At 36.3% G+C, this 18,904-nt stretch overlaps 1 protein-coding gene across 3 annotated transcripts in view; it reads left to right on the forward strand.

The window, feature by feature from the left end:
- Positions 1-18,904, forward strand: part of ABCA12 (ATP binding cassette subfamily A member 12) — a 272,411-nt gene that overhangs the window by 187,477 nt on the left and 66,030 nt on the right. For all 3 annotated transcript variants that reach the window (XM_019446082.2, XM_019446080.2, XM_019446081.2), the window contains exons 10-18: positions 1,810-1,928; positions 3,003-3,109; positions 9,416-9,672; positions 9,765-9,877; positions 11,101-11,225; positions 13,073-13,246; positions 16,595-16,759; positions 17,084-17,294; positions 18,250-18,389. In XM_019446082.2, coding sequence (XP_019301627.2) covers positions 1,810-1,928; positions 3,003-3,109; positions 9,416-9,672; positions 9,765-9,877; positions 11,101-11,225; positions 13,073-13,246; positions 16,595-16,759; positions 17,084-17,294; positions 18,250-18,389 — 1,411 coding nt within the window. The remainder of the gene's footprint in view (positions 1-1,809; positions 1,929-3,002; positions 3,110-9,415; positions 9,673-9,764; positions 9,878-11,100; positions 11,226-13,072; positions 13,247-16,594; positions 16,760-17,083; positions 17,295-18,249; positions 18,390-18,904) is intronic.

Raw genomic sequence — 18,904 nt, forward strand, 5'->3', positions numbered from 1 at the left:
TTGTGTCATTCCATCCTAGAAGGTTAAACCGGTATTTTGCTATTGAGCACTGTACTAGGATGCAAATGGCTCAGTGCTATACTAAGTACTACAGAGAAAAAGACAAACACAAAAGAAAGACAGTATTGGCAGGAGAGAGTCTGGCCAGGGAAATGCCTAAGAAAAAGCAAGAGGGCTTGGAAATGGTTACTTTTTTTTTTTTTTTTTATGTGGAGGCTATCAGCTGTATTTAAATGGAGGTTAGCTATCTGACCAATTAACTCTACTCTGCCAAATTAGAGACTTTTCTTGCCATAGATTTTTTTTCTTTTTCTTTTTTTAGTTTTTTTTTTTTTAATATTTATTTTTGAGAGAGAGAGGGAGAGAGACAGTGAGTGAGTGGGGGAGGGGCAGAGAGAGAAGGAGATGCAGAATCCAAAGAAGGCTCCAGGCTCTGAGCTGTCAGCATAGAGCCCGACACAAGGCTCAAACTCACGAACCTGAGATCATGACTTGAGCCAAAGTCAGACACTTAACTGACTGAGCCACCCAGGTGCTCTTGTTTTTTTTCTTTTTAAAGTTCTTCCAGGATCTGGTTGTATTAACCCACATCTAAATATCCTAAGAGTGCTTTAACGTTAATGAATACATTTTCTTATGTGTTTCTAGCTACACCAGGATAAGTCTCTTCCATTAGTATTTGAATAAAATCTAAATTAAACATCTGACAGAACTAGTTAATTTGTGTATTGTGCAGTTTGATGCAAAGCAGATGGTCCCCAAATCAGCTGTTGACATTTATTCTATCTCTCCTGTACATAAAATTCAATCGGAGACACTAAGGGAAGACGTTACAAAACAAATAGAGAGGCAGCCTAAGAGTTGAAGTGGCTGGGCATATGCAACACACACATACTTACTCACGTGAACTTATGCCTCAGAAATCTTAGGCTGTCTTCTCATATGCCAGTCACGGTGAAAGAAAACCTGAAAGTGGTTAATTTGAAAACACGGAATTGGTTGTTTAAAGGAAAACAAAAGGAACTTACATTGTTGTTAGATTCCCCTATTTTTAAAATCACAATTAAATAAATTTAAATTTATTTGAAGAATGTTATAGGTGGATGGGATTAGCAGATCAATTCAGCCCTCTACCTCTCATTTGACAAGAGAAGAAACTGAGACCCAGAGGGGGGTTGGCAGACTTAAAGGTGGGGGAGAGAAAAAGGAAAAGAAAATCTACAAGACTCACTGGTTGTACTTACATTGAAAATTATTCATTGTTAATAAAAAAGGAAGAAAAGAAAAGAAAAATTATTCATTGTTTATCTGAAATTCAGATTTAAGTAGGAGTCCTATACTTCATCTGACAACTCTAGCCCAGTAATTTTTTTCTTTCATATGAATGTGCCTAGAAATAATCTTAAGATCACTTATCATTGGATATTAAAATAATTAAATATAATGGTAATGCCCATGGAGAGGTAAATGCTCAGAGGATGAAGAACCAGTGTGTACTTAGGTTGTATGAAGGAAGATATTCTACTTCATAGTGTTTTAATGCCCAAGTTAGCCAATGCCCAAGTCAGCCACTGCGCAAGTCAACCACTGTCCAAGTCAACCACTGCCCAAGTCAGCCACTGCCCAAGTCAACTGCTGCCCAAGTCAGCCACTGCCCAAGTCAACCACTGCCCAAGTCAACCAATGCCCAAGTCAACCAATGCCCAAGTCATCCATTGCCAAATAACCAACAGCTTAAATGACCTCAACAAAATAGCTTTGTTCTATTTTTATGTGACTTAATTTATATATTCTTTTCTAATTCTATAGGCTTCTAATACTGGAAAATTTTGAAGATGCTCTCTTAAATATGTCAGCAGATAGTCCTTATATTCCTTACTTGGCATGTGTGAGAAATGTCACTGACAATTTGGCCAGGGGATCACAAGGTAATACTCTTCTTAGTAGTCAAAATGCTGCTTATGGTTCTAATTCTATTATAAAGTAGTATTTTAAGACATTTGCTTAAAAAATAGAGAAAAAAGCTTTTAAAAGATCTTAGTTTCCATATGCATGAGTTTCAGTTTGGTAGTTTGATATATAAAGGGAATATCTAATTGTATTATTAATACGTATTATTAATACGTTATTACTTTTGTTCCTGCTGCTAGTACCACCTGGCTTCCTGGACAGACTTAATGTATGATGGCCATGTAACAGAGAGTATGACAATGGCCATCCAGACATACTTGCCAAGTTTCTAGAATTATTAAGAGTTCACCTAACCCTTCATGGCGTTTTCTGTGCCCTTAGTAGTCTTAGTTATCAAAAAATAATGAGAAATGATAATATTGACTTCTAAAAGCAGGTGTAAATTACATAAACAAAGGATTTTTTTGTGGCAGACTGGTTTTACTTCCCACCCTTACACACTGTATTTTCAATTTTCTGCCTACATAGACAACCATGAAGATGACATTTAATCAAATATTTCTTTTCCTTTTTAAAGAAAAATATCAATTTTCTCACATTTTTCTAGAGATATGCATTCACTTTCCCCACACCAAAATAGTTTTTTGAGACCTAATGGTAGGCAAATAGCGTAACAAGTATTTAAGTGTGGTCTTTGTTTACTAGCCATGAGTTAATCAAGGTGGGAAGGGCATGTCTGTGTCACAGTGATTATACAATCTATTCTCCCCCAAACACTTCAACTTAACAGTATATCCAAAAGTCAGAAATAAAAGCATACTCAGTTCACAAGAGCCAAAAGTGCGTAGCACCTTTGCTAGAAATATTTTTGTCTCTAAGCAGAGTATCTATGAATATTTTAAAAATAATGAACTCTGTAGTCTGCATGGTTCAAGGAAAGGTTAAATTTTCACTTGTCTTATATTTAGATTGAAAGAGGCCATTATCTTAGAAAAAACTTGGCAATAAATTAGGATAAAGGTGTTTTTCAAATGGGTTCCCTAAATGACCTTGCAGTTCACATAAGGTAACTCTTCTCTCTTCCTTTACAGAAAATTTAAGACTCCTGCAGTCCATAATTGCATTTAAAAAATCTTTTCTTCAAAATGGTTTTTATGAGGATTACTTGTCTTCAGTTCCTGAAGTCGTGAAATCAAAAGTAAGCCATGAAAGAAAAAATAAATAAATAAACCTCTACATTTCCTGTAATACTCTGGCAAGATGTATTTTCAGTTTAAAGTTTTGTTTTTTTTTTTTAAGTTTATTTATTCATTTTGAAAGAAAGAGATCGTGAGCAGGGGAGAGGCGGAGAGAGAGAGGGAGAGAGAAAATCCCAAGCAGGCTCCCTGCTGTCAGTATAGAGCCCAATGACACGGGGTTCAAACTCATGAACCGTGAGATCATGATGTGAGCTGAAATCAAAAGTCGGAAACTTAACTGACTAAGCCACCTATGTGCCCCAAGATGTATTTTCAGTTAAAATTTTAAATCTGTATGTTCATAAATATTGGTCCTATTTTGACTAGATTAATGCTAGAAAAGGGGCACAAAAGTGTTTTTGTGCTATAAAATGGCATTTTGTTTTTAATTAACAGATATCTCTGAGTGAAATGACCCATAAGAGCCTAATTACAGTATTCACATACAAAAAGGAATGACTAATAATATAGCTATCTCATTAAGCTTCATAATTTCAAAAAAATATTCAAAATATAATTTCTAACTTGAGATGTCCTCAGTTTTTAAAACTATGAAAGTTTATTTTAAAAGCTGATGTTTAGACTTAGCAGTATGCAGAAATCTCAGAAGTAGACTAACCTTATTTTTATTGTCATCAAAAGCAGAAATCAATAAATCACATTAAGATGTATGATATTTAGGGCTCCTGAGTGGCTCAGTCAGTTAAGCGCCTGACTCTTGATTTTGGTTCAGGTCATGATCTCACAGTTAATGAGTTGAAGCCCCACATCAGGCCCCCCGCTGACAGTGCAGAGTCTGTTTGGGATTCTCTCTCTCCCTTTCTCTCTGTCCCTCCCCTGCTCTCTCTCTCTCTCTCTCTCTCTCAAAAATAAATAAACTTAAAAAAAGATGTATGATATTAAACAGAGGGGGGAAGGCAACAGAAAAAAAATTTATAATCTCTGAGGTTTCAGTTGGTTCATGTTTATCTATCATTCTTTGCCTAGTTCGTGCATATACTATATAAGTTATGATATTCACTTCATTTCTTAAATAACCCTATTAAAATTTGAAAACAGTTTTCCTAGTAAGAACAGCAGTTTAATTGAATTTATGTAGGCAGGGATAAAGCAAAATTAGAACTGGTTTATTCAGGGCAAGCAAGATGACTTTCTGTATAGTCAACATGGTCTAATTAAGCAAGCATCCAAAACATATGTCCATGTGTATTACAAGTAAGTATGCTAGTTAGATTACATACATTTTTTCCTAGTCTTCTACACAAATCAAAATTTCTAATGTACTTAATTTAGCACTATCTTAATTTGTTTGTGCAAATGAGAAGGAAGTTATGCATTCATCTGGAAAATTCCTACTCATCCTTCAAGGACAAGTTTAAATGTCACTTCTACAATATTAGAGTATTGCCTTTCTCCCTGTTGCCCAACCAAGATAATGGCTTTGTGTGCACATAATATTTATCCATTCATTCATTCTATTCATCATCTGTGGTCCCATAACACTAATCTGTTTATTTAAAAGACATAATCTCTAACCCCAAAGTCCTTATAACAATCCAGGGTAGCAGATGGAAAAGCAGACCAATAATTATAACTCAGTGAGATAAGTGTTGTGGTATGTGGATGGACAGGAGTCTGTGTAGGGAGGTGGGATATTTAACTCTGATTATAGGGGATGGAGGTGAGGAGAAGACATTTCACAGAGGAGATAATGCTTACTCTTGCAGGCTGTGTAGGACTAGGTTACAGTCCTACATTCCAGACATAGAGCCCTGCATTTGTTAAGACAGAGGTATGATCCTGAAGACAGATACAGGTTATCTGTAGTCATGTGTCCAGCTGGAGCAGAAGGAAAGGCGGCTCCAGAGAGACTGGGCCCGGATCCCAAAGGCCTCTTTTGACTTAGTCAAGGAGTTTGAATCTGATCTGGAAAGTTGTGCATTTGAAGATGAAATTTGCATTTTAGAAAGAGATCTATCTAGAAAAATTATGGAAGTCAGATTGGAGGAAAGCCAAGTAGGTGATTTTTGCAGTAACCTAAGCAGAAAGTGAGGCCCTGCACTATGTCAGTGGCAGAGAATAAAAGGAAGCAACAGTTTCAAGAGTGTTATAGGAAGTTAGGTGACACAACATGGCAGCCAGTGAGGTGTGAGGCATAAGAAAGAGGAGTCTGATAACAGATTTCTGGCTATTGGAACTTATTACGTCACATTATAGTTTGTTGTATGAATAAGGTCCATTTCCATCGCTTTAGAGTGTGAACTCTGATAAAATTATGTGTTCTACATCTCTAAAGCCCCACATCAAGCACATAGTAGATGCTTAAGACAACTCATGGATGTATGAACAAATGAGGGTGTTAAAGTAGAGCCCTGGTGATGTAAAGAGTTCTGGTGATGTAACTGTGTTACCAGGACAGTCATTCATTGTAGTTCTCAACTTGTGAAGTAACCGCTCAGCACAAAATATACAGCAGGGAAATTGAAACAACACATTCTCAATCATTTACACTAATGGAATGGGAAATAGATGTAAGAATAATTTAAAACAGCATCCACATTTTGGATATACTGCTCCTATTGAGGGTTACATTATAAAAAATGTTTTAGAAGCCACAGATGTGGAAATAAACTGCAATCCTGTCCCTTGGGTAGAAAATCCATTGTCATTTACAACAAGCATGGCTGCTATCTGCAATTGACAGAATCCATACATTCCAAGACTACAAGCTCTGTCAGGAACATTGCTAACATCCCTTCCTATGGTATTCTCAGCACCTGGCATATAGTCTGACATGGGGAAAATATTCAGTACATATAACTGAAAGAATGAAGACAAATTCCTAGAGATGATTTAAATTCCCTGCTTTGCCTTCTCTGGTAATTAGTATCTTAATTGTGACAGTCAAGGCCTACCCATTCCAAAACTTTATTCATGGTATTTCTAAGAAGGTTTAGACCCTCCAAAATGTCAAATGCCTGCCATTCAAAGGTGACTTTTTCTTCTGTTCCTACCCCTCTTTTCTAGCCCTAACATTGCACTCTTCTTGAGCTTTTGTGTTTTCTACTCCCTTCATTGTGGGGAGGTTAACTTCCTGGTTGGGGAACTATACGTAAAGTGGATATTCTGCCCATGTTGGGCAGAAATGTGGGCAACACAATATTTTTATTGTAACATCTTTAAATTTTTAAATAGGTTCCTTTTCCCCTGCATTTACTTGCCAAGGGCCCAGGAGCATTGCTGTTTTATCCTTTTTATGCCTATGATATTTTGAAGTCTTATTTAAATGTAGCTTACATTTCTGACTCAGATGCATTTGGGGACCATGGCCCTGGGGAATTCAGTCACAGCTGGACCTGGAGTTAGTTATGGCTCATTGTTAAAGTTTAGATCTGAGCACTTACTCACTTTGTGGACCAGGGTCATGACAAAGGAGAGAAGGACTGTATATGAGGTGCTGACAAACCTACATTCTAGATTTGACACATACTTTTGAAGAGAGGATTTTAATTCTCTGAATTTATGATTGATTATTAATGATCCATGAAGCTTCTAAATGTTTAATGCATGTATTGCTTTTAGAAGAAAGTAGTAAATAATGACAAATACTAAATGACCGTTGGGTTATTCTTTGATAGATGTGCCCCACAATGCATTCCACATCATTGACCCTGAATTAAATTCTTATTTCAGAGAACCAATTTTATTTCAGTAGCATGGTTAGATTTCCGATTTCTCCTTCATTAACTTATATCTTATCAAACCAAGATTACACTGTATAGACTTTTACAGGTTTCTCATACATGTATGTTAAACTTGCAACTAAAAAATATATTTGGTCTCTACTAAGTAAAAATCATTGACATTTACTATGCCCTCAAAGCTCGATTGAAACAAATATATTGGGCTACCGGTATTTATCCTTTTTTTAAGAAATCATTAAAACTCAGAGTAACTGGGTGGTTAGTTGGTTAAACATCCGACTGTTGATTTTGGCTCAGGTCATGATCTCATGGTTCATGAGTTTGAACCCCATGTCAGACTCTGAGCTGACAGTGTGGAGCCTGCTTGGGATTCTAAATCTCTCTCTCTCTCTCTCTCTCTCTCTCTTTCGCTCCCCCCCCCTTCACACTCTCTGTCTCTCTCAAAATAAATAAATAAACTTTATTTTTTAAAAAATCACTAAAAGCCACTGGAGTACATGGCAGGGAGGCTTGGTTTTATTTATTAAAAGGTTAATCATGTCTAGTATTTGGAAAGAAAGGAATAGAGTGGCAAACATGGTAGCATGGTACCAAAAATAGCTGGTAAAACAATTGGGCCTGTAATGGAAATTTTCTCATAGCTATAAGACAAGTGAGTAGAAGTTTAATATGCATGAGGACATTTTAGATAGTTCTAAGCCAGCAGTCAATGAGAATATTAAATACAGTAAAAAATAGACCAATGATATTTACTATCTAGGATGATCAGTGTTTAATTACTACTGCCTACATGCAGTTACTATAAATCTTTCATCTAAGACATCATTGTATCTTTCCCATTTGATATATGGAAAGAAACATCCCTAAACATTTGCCTGTATCATAAAATATTTCATTTCTATCAAAATGCAACTTCTAATTGAAAATCGAGTTGCAATGAATGACACATATATTTGCTTCTTGAGATGTTGCTCCAAATTATTCAGCCTCTTAAAAGGAATAGCTCCAGGGTAGCTTCCAAGCATGACAGAACTTTCCAGCACTTTCACAGAACAAAGGCATCCAGTTTCCCTCAGTAGGTAAGAGGGCAGACGATTAATGTCCAAAACAGTGCAGACACTTCTGAAAAACCAAGTGTATTCCCATCCATATTTTAAATGCAGTCTTATTGAAATGCATGTGATTCACATGCTGTAGTTTGTAAAAGGCTGTTTTCTTGTCAGTTAAATTTTTTTTAATTGTGGTAAAACACACGTAAAATAAACTTTACTACCGTAACCATTTTCAACTGTACAGCTCGGTCTTGTTAAATACATCCATGTTATTCTGCAACCAATCTCTAGAACTCTTTCAATCTTGTAATACTGAAACCTTATGCCATTACAATAACTCCTGTGCCTCTCTCCACCCCCGTTCTACTTTCTGCCACTATAAATGTGATTACTCTATATACCTCATTTAAGTGACCTCATCCAGTATTTGTCTTTTCGTGACTGGCTTCTTTCACACAGCACAATTTCCTCAAAAGCCATCCATGTTGTCGCATATGTCAGAATTTCTTTCCTTTTGAAGGCTGAATAATAATATCCCATAGTATGTATGTACTACCATGTGTTTATCCATTCATCTGTCAGAGGATACTTGGGTTGTTTCCATCTCTTGGTTTTTGTGAATAATGACACGGGCGTGTAAGTATTTGTTTGAAACCTAGCTTTCAATACTTTTGTGTATATACACAGAAGTGGGATTGCTGGATCATATGGTAATTCTATTTTCATTTTTGAGGAAACTCCATTCTGTGGCTGCATCATTTTATATTCCCACCAACAGTGCACGAGGGGTCTAATTTCTCCATATCCTTCCCGGCACTTATAATTTTCTTTCTTTCCTTTTTACATATACTAGTTATCCTAATGCGTATGAGGAAAAGACCCTTTTTGAAGTTCCAAGCCAAACCTGCTTTGCTCTCTGCTTTTCCATATGACTTAAAATACAAAGTAAAATATAAATTAGTTTAAGTATTTGTGATTTCAGTGAGATAAAACTGAACTACATCTTTTTAACCTTTGAATCTACAAGGTATGAGTACAGTTGGGAAATACAGGCCTATCAGGTCCAAAAGTTTTATAAATTCTTAAGAAAATAATAAATCTAGGGGCACCTGGGCTACTCATTCCGTTGAGTGTCTGACTTAAGCTCAGGCCATGATCTCGCAGTTTGTGAGTTCAAGCCCCAAGTCGGGCTCTGTGCTGACAGCTTTGAGCCTGGAGCCTGCTTCAAATTCTGTTTCCCTCTCTCTCTGTCTCTCCCCCACTGGTGCTCTGTCTCCGTCTCTCTCTCAAAAATAAACAAACATTAAAAAAAAAAAAAAAAGAAAATAATAAACCTCAAATGACAGGAAATAATGCTTTGTGGTAAAACTTGCCAAATGCTAACTAAATAAACACATATGCACAGTGTTGTTTTTTTGAAGTAAATCAATGTTGGTTGGCTATTTTCAACTACCAAATATTTATAATAATGTAACCAATCTACTTCTCACTTCTTTTCTCTTCTGGAAAGCTGTCTCAACTTCGAAACTTGACCGAACTTCTTTGTGAATCTGAAACCTTCAGTTCAATAGAGAGAATGTGCCAGCTCTCCGATATGAACTTTGGGAACCTATGTGAAGAAAGTGCGTTTCATGTGCAGCTCCTTGAAGCAGCAGAGATTGGCACCGAAATAGCAACCAACTTACTGTACCGTGACAATATTCTATCTAAGAAACTGAGGGATTTGCTTACTGGGGATCCAAGCAAAATTAATTTAAATATGGATTGGTAAGTATCTGCACTGCCTTTTTCTTTGGTGAAAGAAATCCCTTCTCAAATAATTATGGATATGCTTTATCTTCTCTTCTGCTTTGTTTCAGGTTTCTAGAACAGGCATTGCAAATGAATTACTTGGAAAATATCACACGGTTAATGCCGACCATAGAAGCCATGATGCATGTCGATAACAGTGCAGATGCTTCTGAAAAACGAGGTGTTTCCCCATCCGTATTTTAAGTGCTGTCTTATAAGAATGCATGTGATTCTCATGCTGCAGTTTAAGAAAGGCTTTTTTGAAGTTCCCAACCAAACATACTTTGTATCTGCCCTCACACATGAGAAATATGAAGCTTTCAAATATGGTTACTTGTCTAAAATAAACACACAGAAAGCCAGCAGAGGATGAAATAGGGAAATTTGGTTTCACAGCAAAAAGATCTTCAAAATTTTAACTAGTTAAACCATTCACCTTTTATTTCTCTGATATATTAAAGTGCATTAGCTAGGATGGAATTTATTTACTTCTGGGAAAATAATCTGATTTAAAAAATAAAAAAGATGCGCTGCTGTCTATAGAAATCTCAATTCAGAACCTTCTATTAGTATTCTGAGCATGATGCATCATGCAATACGTTTCTTCTTTGCATAATACCTCAATACTGAAAAGAAAGGCATTCAGAGTTTTGGACAACAGGCAGCCACAAAATTGGAAGGGCACTAAGTCCAAAAATAAAGAGGGTATATTTGCATAAGGGAAACTTCATAAAGAAATCAAAGGATATTTGCAGAGTGGAGATTATAATCTGCTAACATAAAGCCAAAATATTATTTGTTATGCATTAAATGACCCAGATATGAAATAATTATAATCACTGTCCTAAAAAAGTTTGAAGTTAAAAACATTCTATTTAAAAGTGAGGTAATGATTATTAAATCTCCTTTATAAACTCTAGTGTGCTGGGCAAAGTTAAGGAAAAATGCCCGGCAGTGTTATGTTATAGATTTAGCAGACCTGTCCTAAGTTGACAGTATTATATGATCTGAGGTTAAAAAGCATTTTGAATTTGTGTGATGTTTTAAATCAAATGGAGGGATGTATATTTAGTGCATTATGTGATCAAAGTCTGTGAGGAAATCATTTTTTTTTTTTTTGAATCAACCTTGTGTTGTAGACACCTAAGGAAAATTTATAACCCAGAGCAATCTGTTACCTTGGGTCAATGATTTCATAATAGGAACAAGTCTAAATCAGATAGAAATAGATCCTAAAGATGCAGAGTTTGCCAAGACTGGGAGACATCTGTTCCTGACACAAGGCATATACGTTGAATGTATGTTTTAGTCTAGAAGGTTTCTCTAACGTTAGTATAATGACTTAAAAAGAATTACATTGCAACCAACATATGAGGTTGTTTTGTTGTTGTTGTTTCCTTGTAGGTCAGTTAATAGAAATGTTTAAAAATGTTGAGTTGCTGAAAGAAGAACTGAGGAGAACAACAGGAATGTCCAGTAGGAGTGTTGACAGCCTGCTGGCCATTCCTATCCCTGATAGCAGAGCTGAGGTAAGGTGCAATAGGTCTGTGCTTCCAGCCAGATTTTACAAGTTTAAGTGATGTTTAGTATCTGTAAGCACTTCTCAGTAAAACACAGAGAAGTTGCATGCAAATCTGGTGATTTTTCCATGCGAATGATAAAATTAGGGTCCAAGTTCCTAAGTGGAGGTAGAAGAAAAATCCTGAAGCAAGACGATTATCACTGTCTTGTCTTTTCTCTCTAGTCTTCCTTTTCCTTCCTCTTCCTGTCTTTGTCTTCTCCCTTTCCTTGCACCTAGATCGTCTTCTTAAATAAGTGGTGCCGTCAGTAATTCTTCATATTTCCTATCACAATCATGTTTTCTGAGATAAATTTGCACAGTCTATTATGATGACATCAAAGTCAGATTTCAGTAATCTAATTGGGAGAAAAAACCACCAGACCATTTACAGTTTGTTGAAACGAATACTCATCTTTGGTTTTTAAGAGTCTCAAGCAAGACAAGGCATAGTATGTAAAACAGATAGAATCCGGAGAACTCTGGGCAAGTTTGTAGGTATAGGAAAGATGTTTTCGTGTGAAAATGAATAATGTCATTTCCTCATAGGCTGATAATAGGGTTTTCCACTTGAACTGTCTTTTCTTTTATCCCTTTTCCAAGTCCATTGTCTGAAAATGTCATAGAAATTTTCCGAAAGAACTGCAGAGCTTAAGGCCACATCCATTCAGAACTTACATGTGACAGAGTGTGTCATTCTAAGCACAGTGCAGCTATTCTCTCATATTGGATAAAGTTTGTGGAAAGGCTTTAAGACTGCTTTTGGGAAATAATGTAGGTTTGCTTGTGTCCTGTTCATTGGTTCCCTCATACAAAAATTAAAACCGCTTTGCCTTCCCTTTTTTTCTCTTGTTCTATCAAATAGTAGTTCATTGACCTTTTCTCTTTGATCTCACCTTTTGCTCATTTTATCCTAAGATCTAATTTCAGCAGTCAATGTGTTTGGCTTCTGAAGAGCAGGTTCATTTTAGTAAACAAAAATATGTAAATGGGGAGTATACATTCTTATTACTTTCAATAGGAAAGAGAGAAAAGTTCCAACAATTTTTTTTAATGTTTATTTTGAGAGGGGGAAGAGGGACAGAAAGAGAGGGAGCGAGAATCCCAAGCAGAGTCCAATGCAGGACACGAACTCACAAACCGTGAAATCATGACCTGAGCTGAAATCAAGAGTTGGATGCTTAACTAACTGACCCACCCAGGTGCCCCTCAACAATCTGAAATTTTGTAAACTTTTCTCTTGATTTCAACTCAATGGCAATAGAGATGACTTCTGTCTTCTCATGTTCATGCCTCACTTTTCACATACCATTACTCCCCAGGACAGTTGATTCATATTATTATCCAATTCTAGGTGGTTTTTTTTCTTTGCCCTTTATCTCTTGATGGAGATACCTTGAGATTATTATATAAGATTATAACTTCAAATAATTTTAAAAATGAAATGCAATTTGAATAAACTAAGTAAATTTTATAGGGAAAATGAGTCTTAAGCTAATATTTTTCCCAAACTTAACTCCAGATCAATTCTTGGTACCATCATTCAACCAGTTGTTCAAATGAGAAATCTCAGAATCATCACAGACACTTCTTTGACTCTTTTTCTCAATCTTGTTTCTTAAGCTTTCCACTGGACAATGAGCTGTCTATAGTTTTATTGGTGGTGATTAGTGGTTTAAATAGAAAAAAAAAATTTTTTATTTGGAGGACAATTTATCATATTTTTAAGTGAAGTCTAAGAGTAAAGAAAACCTTTATTTTAAGAGCTAGCTCTCAGAGGATTCACAGCTAAAATATTTTTCTTCCTCCAACTTGCAGATTATTTCTCGTGTGTTCTGGTTGCATTCTTGTGATGCTAATATGACCTATTCCAAAATGGAGGATGTGATGAAGGAGTTCTGCAGCCTGTCTGTTCCAGAAAGATCCCGTCAGTCTTACCTCATTGGACTCACCCTTCTGCACTACTTGGACATTTACAACTTCACATACAAGGCAAGTTTCTGTTGATGAAATATTTTATATTCGCAGTTTAGAATAAAAATATTTGATTACATGAGTATGCTCTCTGATACTCTAATGAATAAGATCCATTTATACAGCTTTTGGAATTATAGCTTTATTTTGGAGCTAAATAGGACCTTAGAGATCATATGCTGCATATTTGCACATTTTATAAATGGGGAAATTAATATTATTGCCTTATTAACTCTCAGTTTGTATATCCAAGACCAGGTATTAAATTTAATATATATTATACTAAAGTATGAGATACAAATGTGTGTGTGTGTGTGTATATTTTTACAGTGAACAAGCATTAATTTGGTAGAATAATAAAGATTAAAGCAAATTTTTTAAGAAAGTGGAGATTGGTTTGGTGTTAAAAATTTGTATGTGTTTTTTCCATCAATTTAGAAAGAGGCTACTGTTACTCATGCAGTAGAATAAAATAAATGGATCATTATCAGAACTTAGAAAAGTCAGCAATGACTTCATCTTACAATAAGTGCATGCTTTATAAGTACTTATGTGACACCAAACTGAAAGAAAAATATAAACATAAGAAAATTAAACATCTATGTTCACCCACATCTATACTAGATCAAAAATATTTACATATTATTGAAAACATTGCAAAAAGTGTTTTTCTCTTTACAGTAAGAAGAACCAGAAGCAATTTGGGTGACATATGTTGTTGAGACATTATAGAAAAGGGGATGGAAATGTTTTAGGACTAGTTATCAGTAATCCTGTTCTGGATTATCATTTTCCATACCTATCTTTCTGTGGTGGCCTCTTTTTTTTTTTTCTTTCAATGTTTATTTATTTGAGAGAGAGAGAGAGAGAGAGAGAGAGAGAGAGTGTGTGTGTGTGTGTGTGTGTGTGTGTGTGTGTGTGTGTGTGTGTGAGTAAGGGAGGGGCAGAAAGAGAGAGGGAGACACAGAATCTGAAGCAGGCTCTAGGCTCTGAGCTCTCAGCACAGAGACCCATGTGGGGCTTTAACTCACAAACCATGAGATCATGACCCGAACCGAAGTCGGACGCTTAAACAACTGAGCCACCCAGCACCCCTTCTGTGCTGGCCTCTTAACTGGGACTCCCTGCCTCCACACTTGTAACCTCCCCACTGCTACCCTTCCCTACCATTCTTAAACAGCCAGAGTGATCATTTTAAAACTTAAGTGACATTACGCCACCCCTCTGCTCATCACCTTCCAGTGGCTCCCCATTCTATTCAGGTAAACCCCCCAGATCCTACAGGATCCCCATAATCTGCAAACCCCCTTCCCATCTGTGACATTCTCTTTCCTCCATGGTGTCTCCTTGGGCCCATAGCTGCTATGTGGAACCACCCAATACTTCAAATGCCAGGAATAGTGCCAGGCCCATAAAGGCACTCAGCAAATACCCAGTAATTATACAAATGGTTATGTTCCATAAACTATGACTTCAAATGCATATGAAGTGAAATTATTAATTCTGTTCATCAAAAATTTTATTTTTTAATTTTTTTCATCTAAAATTTTAATTCTTATTTTATAATGCCTCTGCAGAACAGATACCAAACCAAACATTTTTTGTTGAGTCTAGTAGTTAAATATGTGCATTTGACAAGCAGAAGACCATTCCTACCTCTTTTAGGTGTTGCAAAGAAAAATAACGAAAAATTAGTCATCGTTAGTCCATTTATTTCACATCAGTGTAAGAATGCCAAGAATTTGGGCAGCACTGGAAGAAAAACTGAAATGTTGATTTCAATTTAGAAAAAAACATGACTGTAATTAATAGCTGTGCTAATGAGGTATCTGTGTCTTCAAGATATCTCTCCAACTGCATCTTGTTCTCATAATGGTGGTCTTTGACTACCTTGGGCGTGTCAAGAACTGTCCCTCCTCGTGGACCTCACACATCTTTCCCTCTACCTGTAACCTTCTTCTGCTTATTCTTTCTCTGGTTTGTTCTTTCTCTCCGTTGCAGGGCCATACTGGAAAGAAAGGTCTTTTTTGATTCTTAGCTAAACTCCCTGTACCCCTTCATATTCCCCCAGTCTTTTGTCTATTGATTTGTTTGATATCTATTAGACCAAAGCCTCTTGAGTGGAGGGATGATGTCAGTTTGTGTACCACCCAATATACCCATCACCTCACCCATGCTGGGAGCATAGCAGACACTCAATCAAAGTTTGTTGGTGAAATGAATCAGAGGATGAAGTTACTTTAAAATTTTAAAGCATTTCCAGTATCACTTCATGCATCAGAAGAGCTTTATGGGATTGTGATAAAACCTGATAAATCACATGAGTTTTTTGACAGGGTTTTTCTGATTTTAAGGATAATATTATATGATCTTTGAGCAACAGCATACATGAAGAATTGTGTAATTGACATTTGCCTTTATGACTTTTAAAATCATTTATTTTAGGCAACTTTATTGAGGTATAATTTATATACTGTAAAATTCACTTATTTGAAGTGTCCAATTCAATGATTGTGCAACCATTACCACAAAATAATTTTACCTTATTTTATTTTTTAAAAGTTCATTTATTTATTTTGAGAGAGAGAGAGAGAGCATGCATGCATGAGCAGGGGAGGGGCAGAGAGAGAGGGAGGGAGAGAATCCCAAGCAGGCTTTACTCCATCTGTTCAGAGCCTGACACGGGGCTCAGTCTCACAGACTGTGAGATCATGACCTGAGCCAAAACCAAGAGTCGGGCACTCAACCAACTGAGCCACCCTGGCACCCCTACCACATAATTTTAGAATACTTCCGTCAACCCCAGAAAGAAACTTTGTGTCTATATACAGTCACTTCTCATTCTGACCTCTAGCCCAGGCAGCCCCTAATCTATTTTCTATCTCCAGAGATTCTCCTTTTTTAGACATTTTATATAAGCAGAATCATATAATATGTGGTCTTTGTGTGTGTGTGTGTTTTCACTTAGTATAATGTTTTTGAATTTCACGCATGTTGCAACATGTGTCGGTATTTCGTATCTTTTTATTGCCAAACGGTATTCTAGTTTTAGGGTGTACATTTTGTTTGTCCATTCATTTGGATTGTTTCCATTTTTTTTTTTTTTTTTTTTTTTTTTGGCTCTTGTGAATAATGCCACTATGAACCTTCACATACAAATCTTTGTGTGGACATGCGTTTTCCTTTTGCTTGGATAAATACTTAGGAATGGAATTCTGGGTTGCATGGTAAGCTTATATCTAAGTTATTTAATAAACTTCCAAAAATTTTTCCACAGTGATTATAACTTTTTAGATTCTTACCAACAGTGAGCGCAGGTGCCAATGTCTCCACATAGATCATTTATTTTTATTCTGTTCCTGTTAGGTGTTTTTCCCTAGGGAAGATCAAAAGCCAGTAGAAAAGATGATAGAACTCTTCATGAGGCTAAAAGAGATTCTCAGTCAGATGGCTTCCGGCACACGTCCGCTGCTGGATAAAATGTCATCCCTGAAACAAATGCATCTGCCCAGAAGTGTTCCGTTAACACAGGTAGGAAAGCCACTCAGTAATGTGCTTCTTGGGAAATTCCTTTTGTCATATTAACTTTTATTTGACATTAGTTATAATACATGCAGCTACAAATACAGTACATTCAAAAAAATCACCTCCAGGGAAACTCTTCTAGTCTGGCGAAAGCGTTGCCACTTAAATTAGCGAGGTTCAGCATTCTGCATTTACATTTAGGATACGTGTTTTAAAGGAGTTATGGAAGCTATAAGGATACTCTAAGCATTACCAGGTTTTCTTCTGTATTGTCCTCAGCAGCACTTATAGCTACATAATGTTAATAAATCGTGGATTTTTATCTCCCAGGCAATGTACAGAAGCAACCGGATGAACACACCCCAAGGATCATTTAGCACCATCTCCCAAGCATTGTGTTCCCAGGGGATCACCACTGAATATTTAACTGCCTTGCTGCCCTCTTCTCAAAGGCGAAAAGGCAACCACACCAAGGATTTTTTGACTTACAAATTAAGCAAAGAACAGATTGCTTCCAAATATGGAATCCCCACACATACCAGTAAGTATACTTCAAAATTAGCACAGTGACATCATCTCCTAACAACATTGTCCACTGTGTCTTAACCTTTCATAATAAATGATGCGTTAATTTTCCCCAGCACTTACACGGCACTTCCCACACTTCAGGCATGTTTGCACATTGACTGACCCACACTTTGCAAACCTAGAAGGTAGGCGTCTCCATCTTAGGGGAGTTGAGGTACAGACAGACTTAAGTAACTGGCCAAGGTCTCCCAACGTGGAAGTATCAGAGCTATGAGCTGAGCTCAGCAGTCTACCTTCTGAGTCACAACACTGAGAACTTGTCCATCACAACTATACTGTCCTTGCCAGTAAATAATGCAAAAACATGCCTTAAATCTGCTTACTCAACATTTTTCTTAACTTTTGAGAATTAGAAATTAGTCTCACATGTAGAAAAGCTCTGTGAATGTAGCAGAACCATAAACGCTTAGTAGCACATCAACGCCGTTTACTTGGGATGCAAAATTCCATCAGTTGAGCTCTTCCAAGTGATATATGAATGTTTAGTATATTCGTGCAATTGGATTGACTCATTTATTCATCTCTTTACTCATTCAAAATTTATTGAACAACTCATATATCTGGTACTACCCTGGTATCATATTTTTGCATACAAACATACAGATTTTTAAATTAAGTGTTGGTTGGAAGATATTCTGAAATGTGATTTTTCAAAACCTTTCTAACTCCTCTTGGCAAATGCCATCACTTATCATAGTCTTGCTTATTGGGTTAAACTCTCATACCTAAAGAAGATTTGTTACTACACTTTCTTACTTTGATACCAGATGCTTCACAACTGTTAATAATAAAGGAAGTATAAGACATGCATCTGTGGGCGTAATAACAATAATCTGTGTCAATTTACCATAACAAAATAGATTTTAGATACACATACTAAATGGATTTTATTCACTTTTTCCTTCCAGCACCATTTTGCTTCTCCCTTTATAAAGACATCATTAATATGCCTGCTGGACCTGTGATTTGGGCTTTCCTGAAACCTATGTTGTTGGGAAAAATTTTGTACGCGCCATATACCCCCATCACAAAGGCAATAATGGAAAAGGTTTGACCCTTATAACTCACAGTTTCTATCTAAAGTATTAAGATGACTTTTAAAGTAGTCAGCTTCCAAATCTACTATAGTTGACTCAGATTTCTTTATATCTTACCTAGTATTACCCTTGGATTTCTGAAACTCGTAATTCTCAGATTCTGCCCTGTACATGTGTAAACAGTGTAGATTGTTTAGTAGCCCTTTGAAGAGAAATGAACCAGGGTGACACTTGAGAGTGAGGTTAGTTGAAGCAAGATCTCATATTTTTCAGCTTATCTCCAAAAGCAGAAAATTTTTCTACCACTGGTGTCTAATTTTCAAATATGTTAAAATAATGGCACTAGAAAAAAATAATATTAGAGCATTATGTAACTAGTTTGAACAAAAACAATCCCTAAATTATAAATTATTGGCTTCACATTAGGTTGTACAATTCAACATGTTATGTTTATATGAAAGATAGACGTCGAGAGATACAACATTATTAATAGTCACTATACTTATCATCTACCTAACTTAATCAT

Source organism: Panthera pardus, unplaced genomic scaffold (genome assembly GCF_024362965.1).
Source record: "Panthera pardus isolate Hobbes unplaced genomic scaffold, ASM2436296v1 HiC_scaffold_10, whole genome shotgun sequence".
NCBI classification, from domain to species: domain Eukaryota; kingdom Metazoa; phylum Chordata; class Mammalia; order Carnivora; family Felidae; genus Panthera; species Panthera pardus.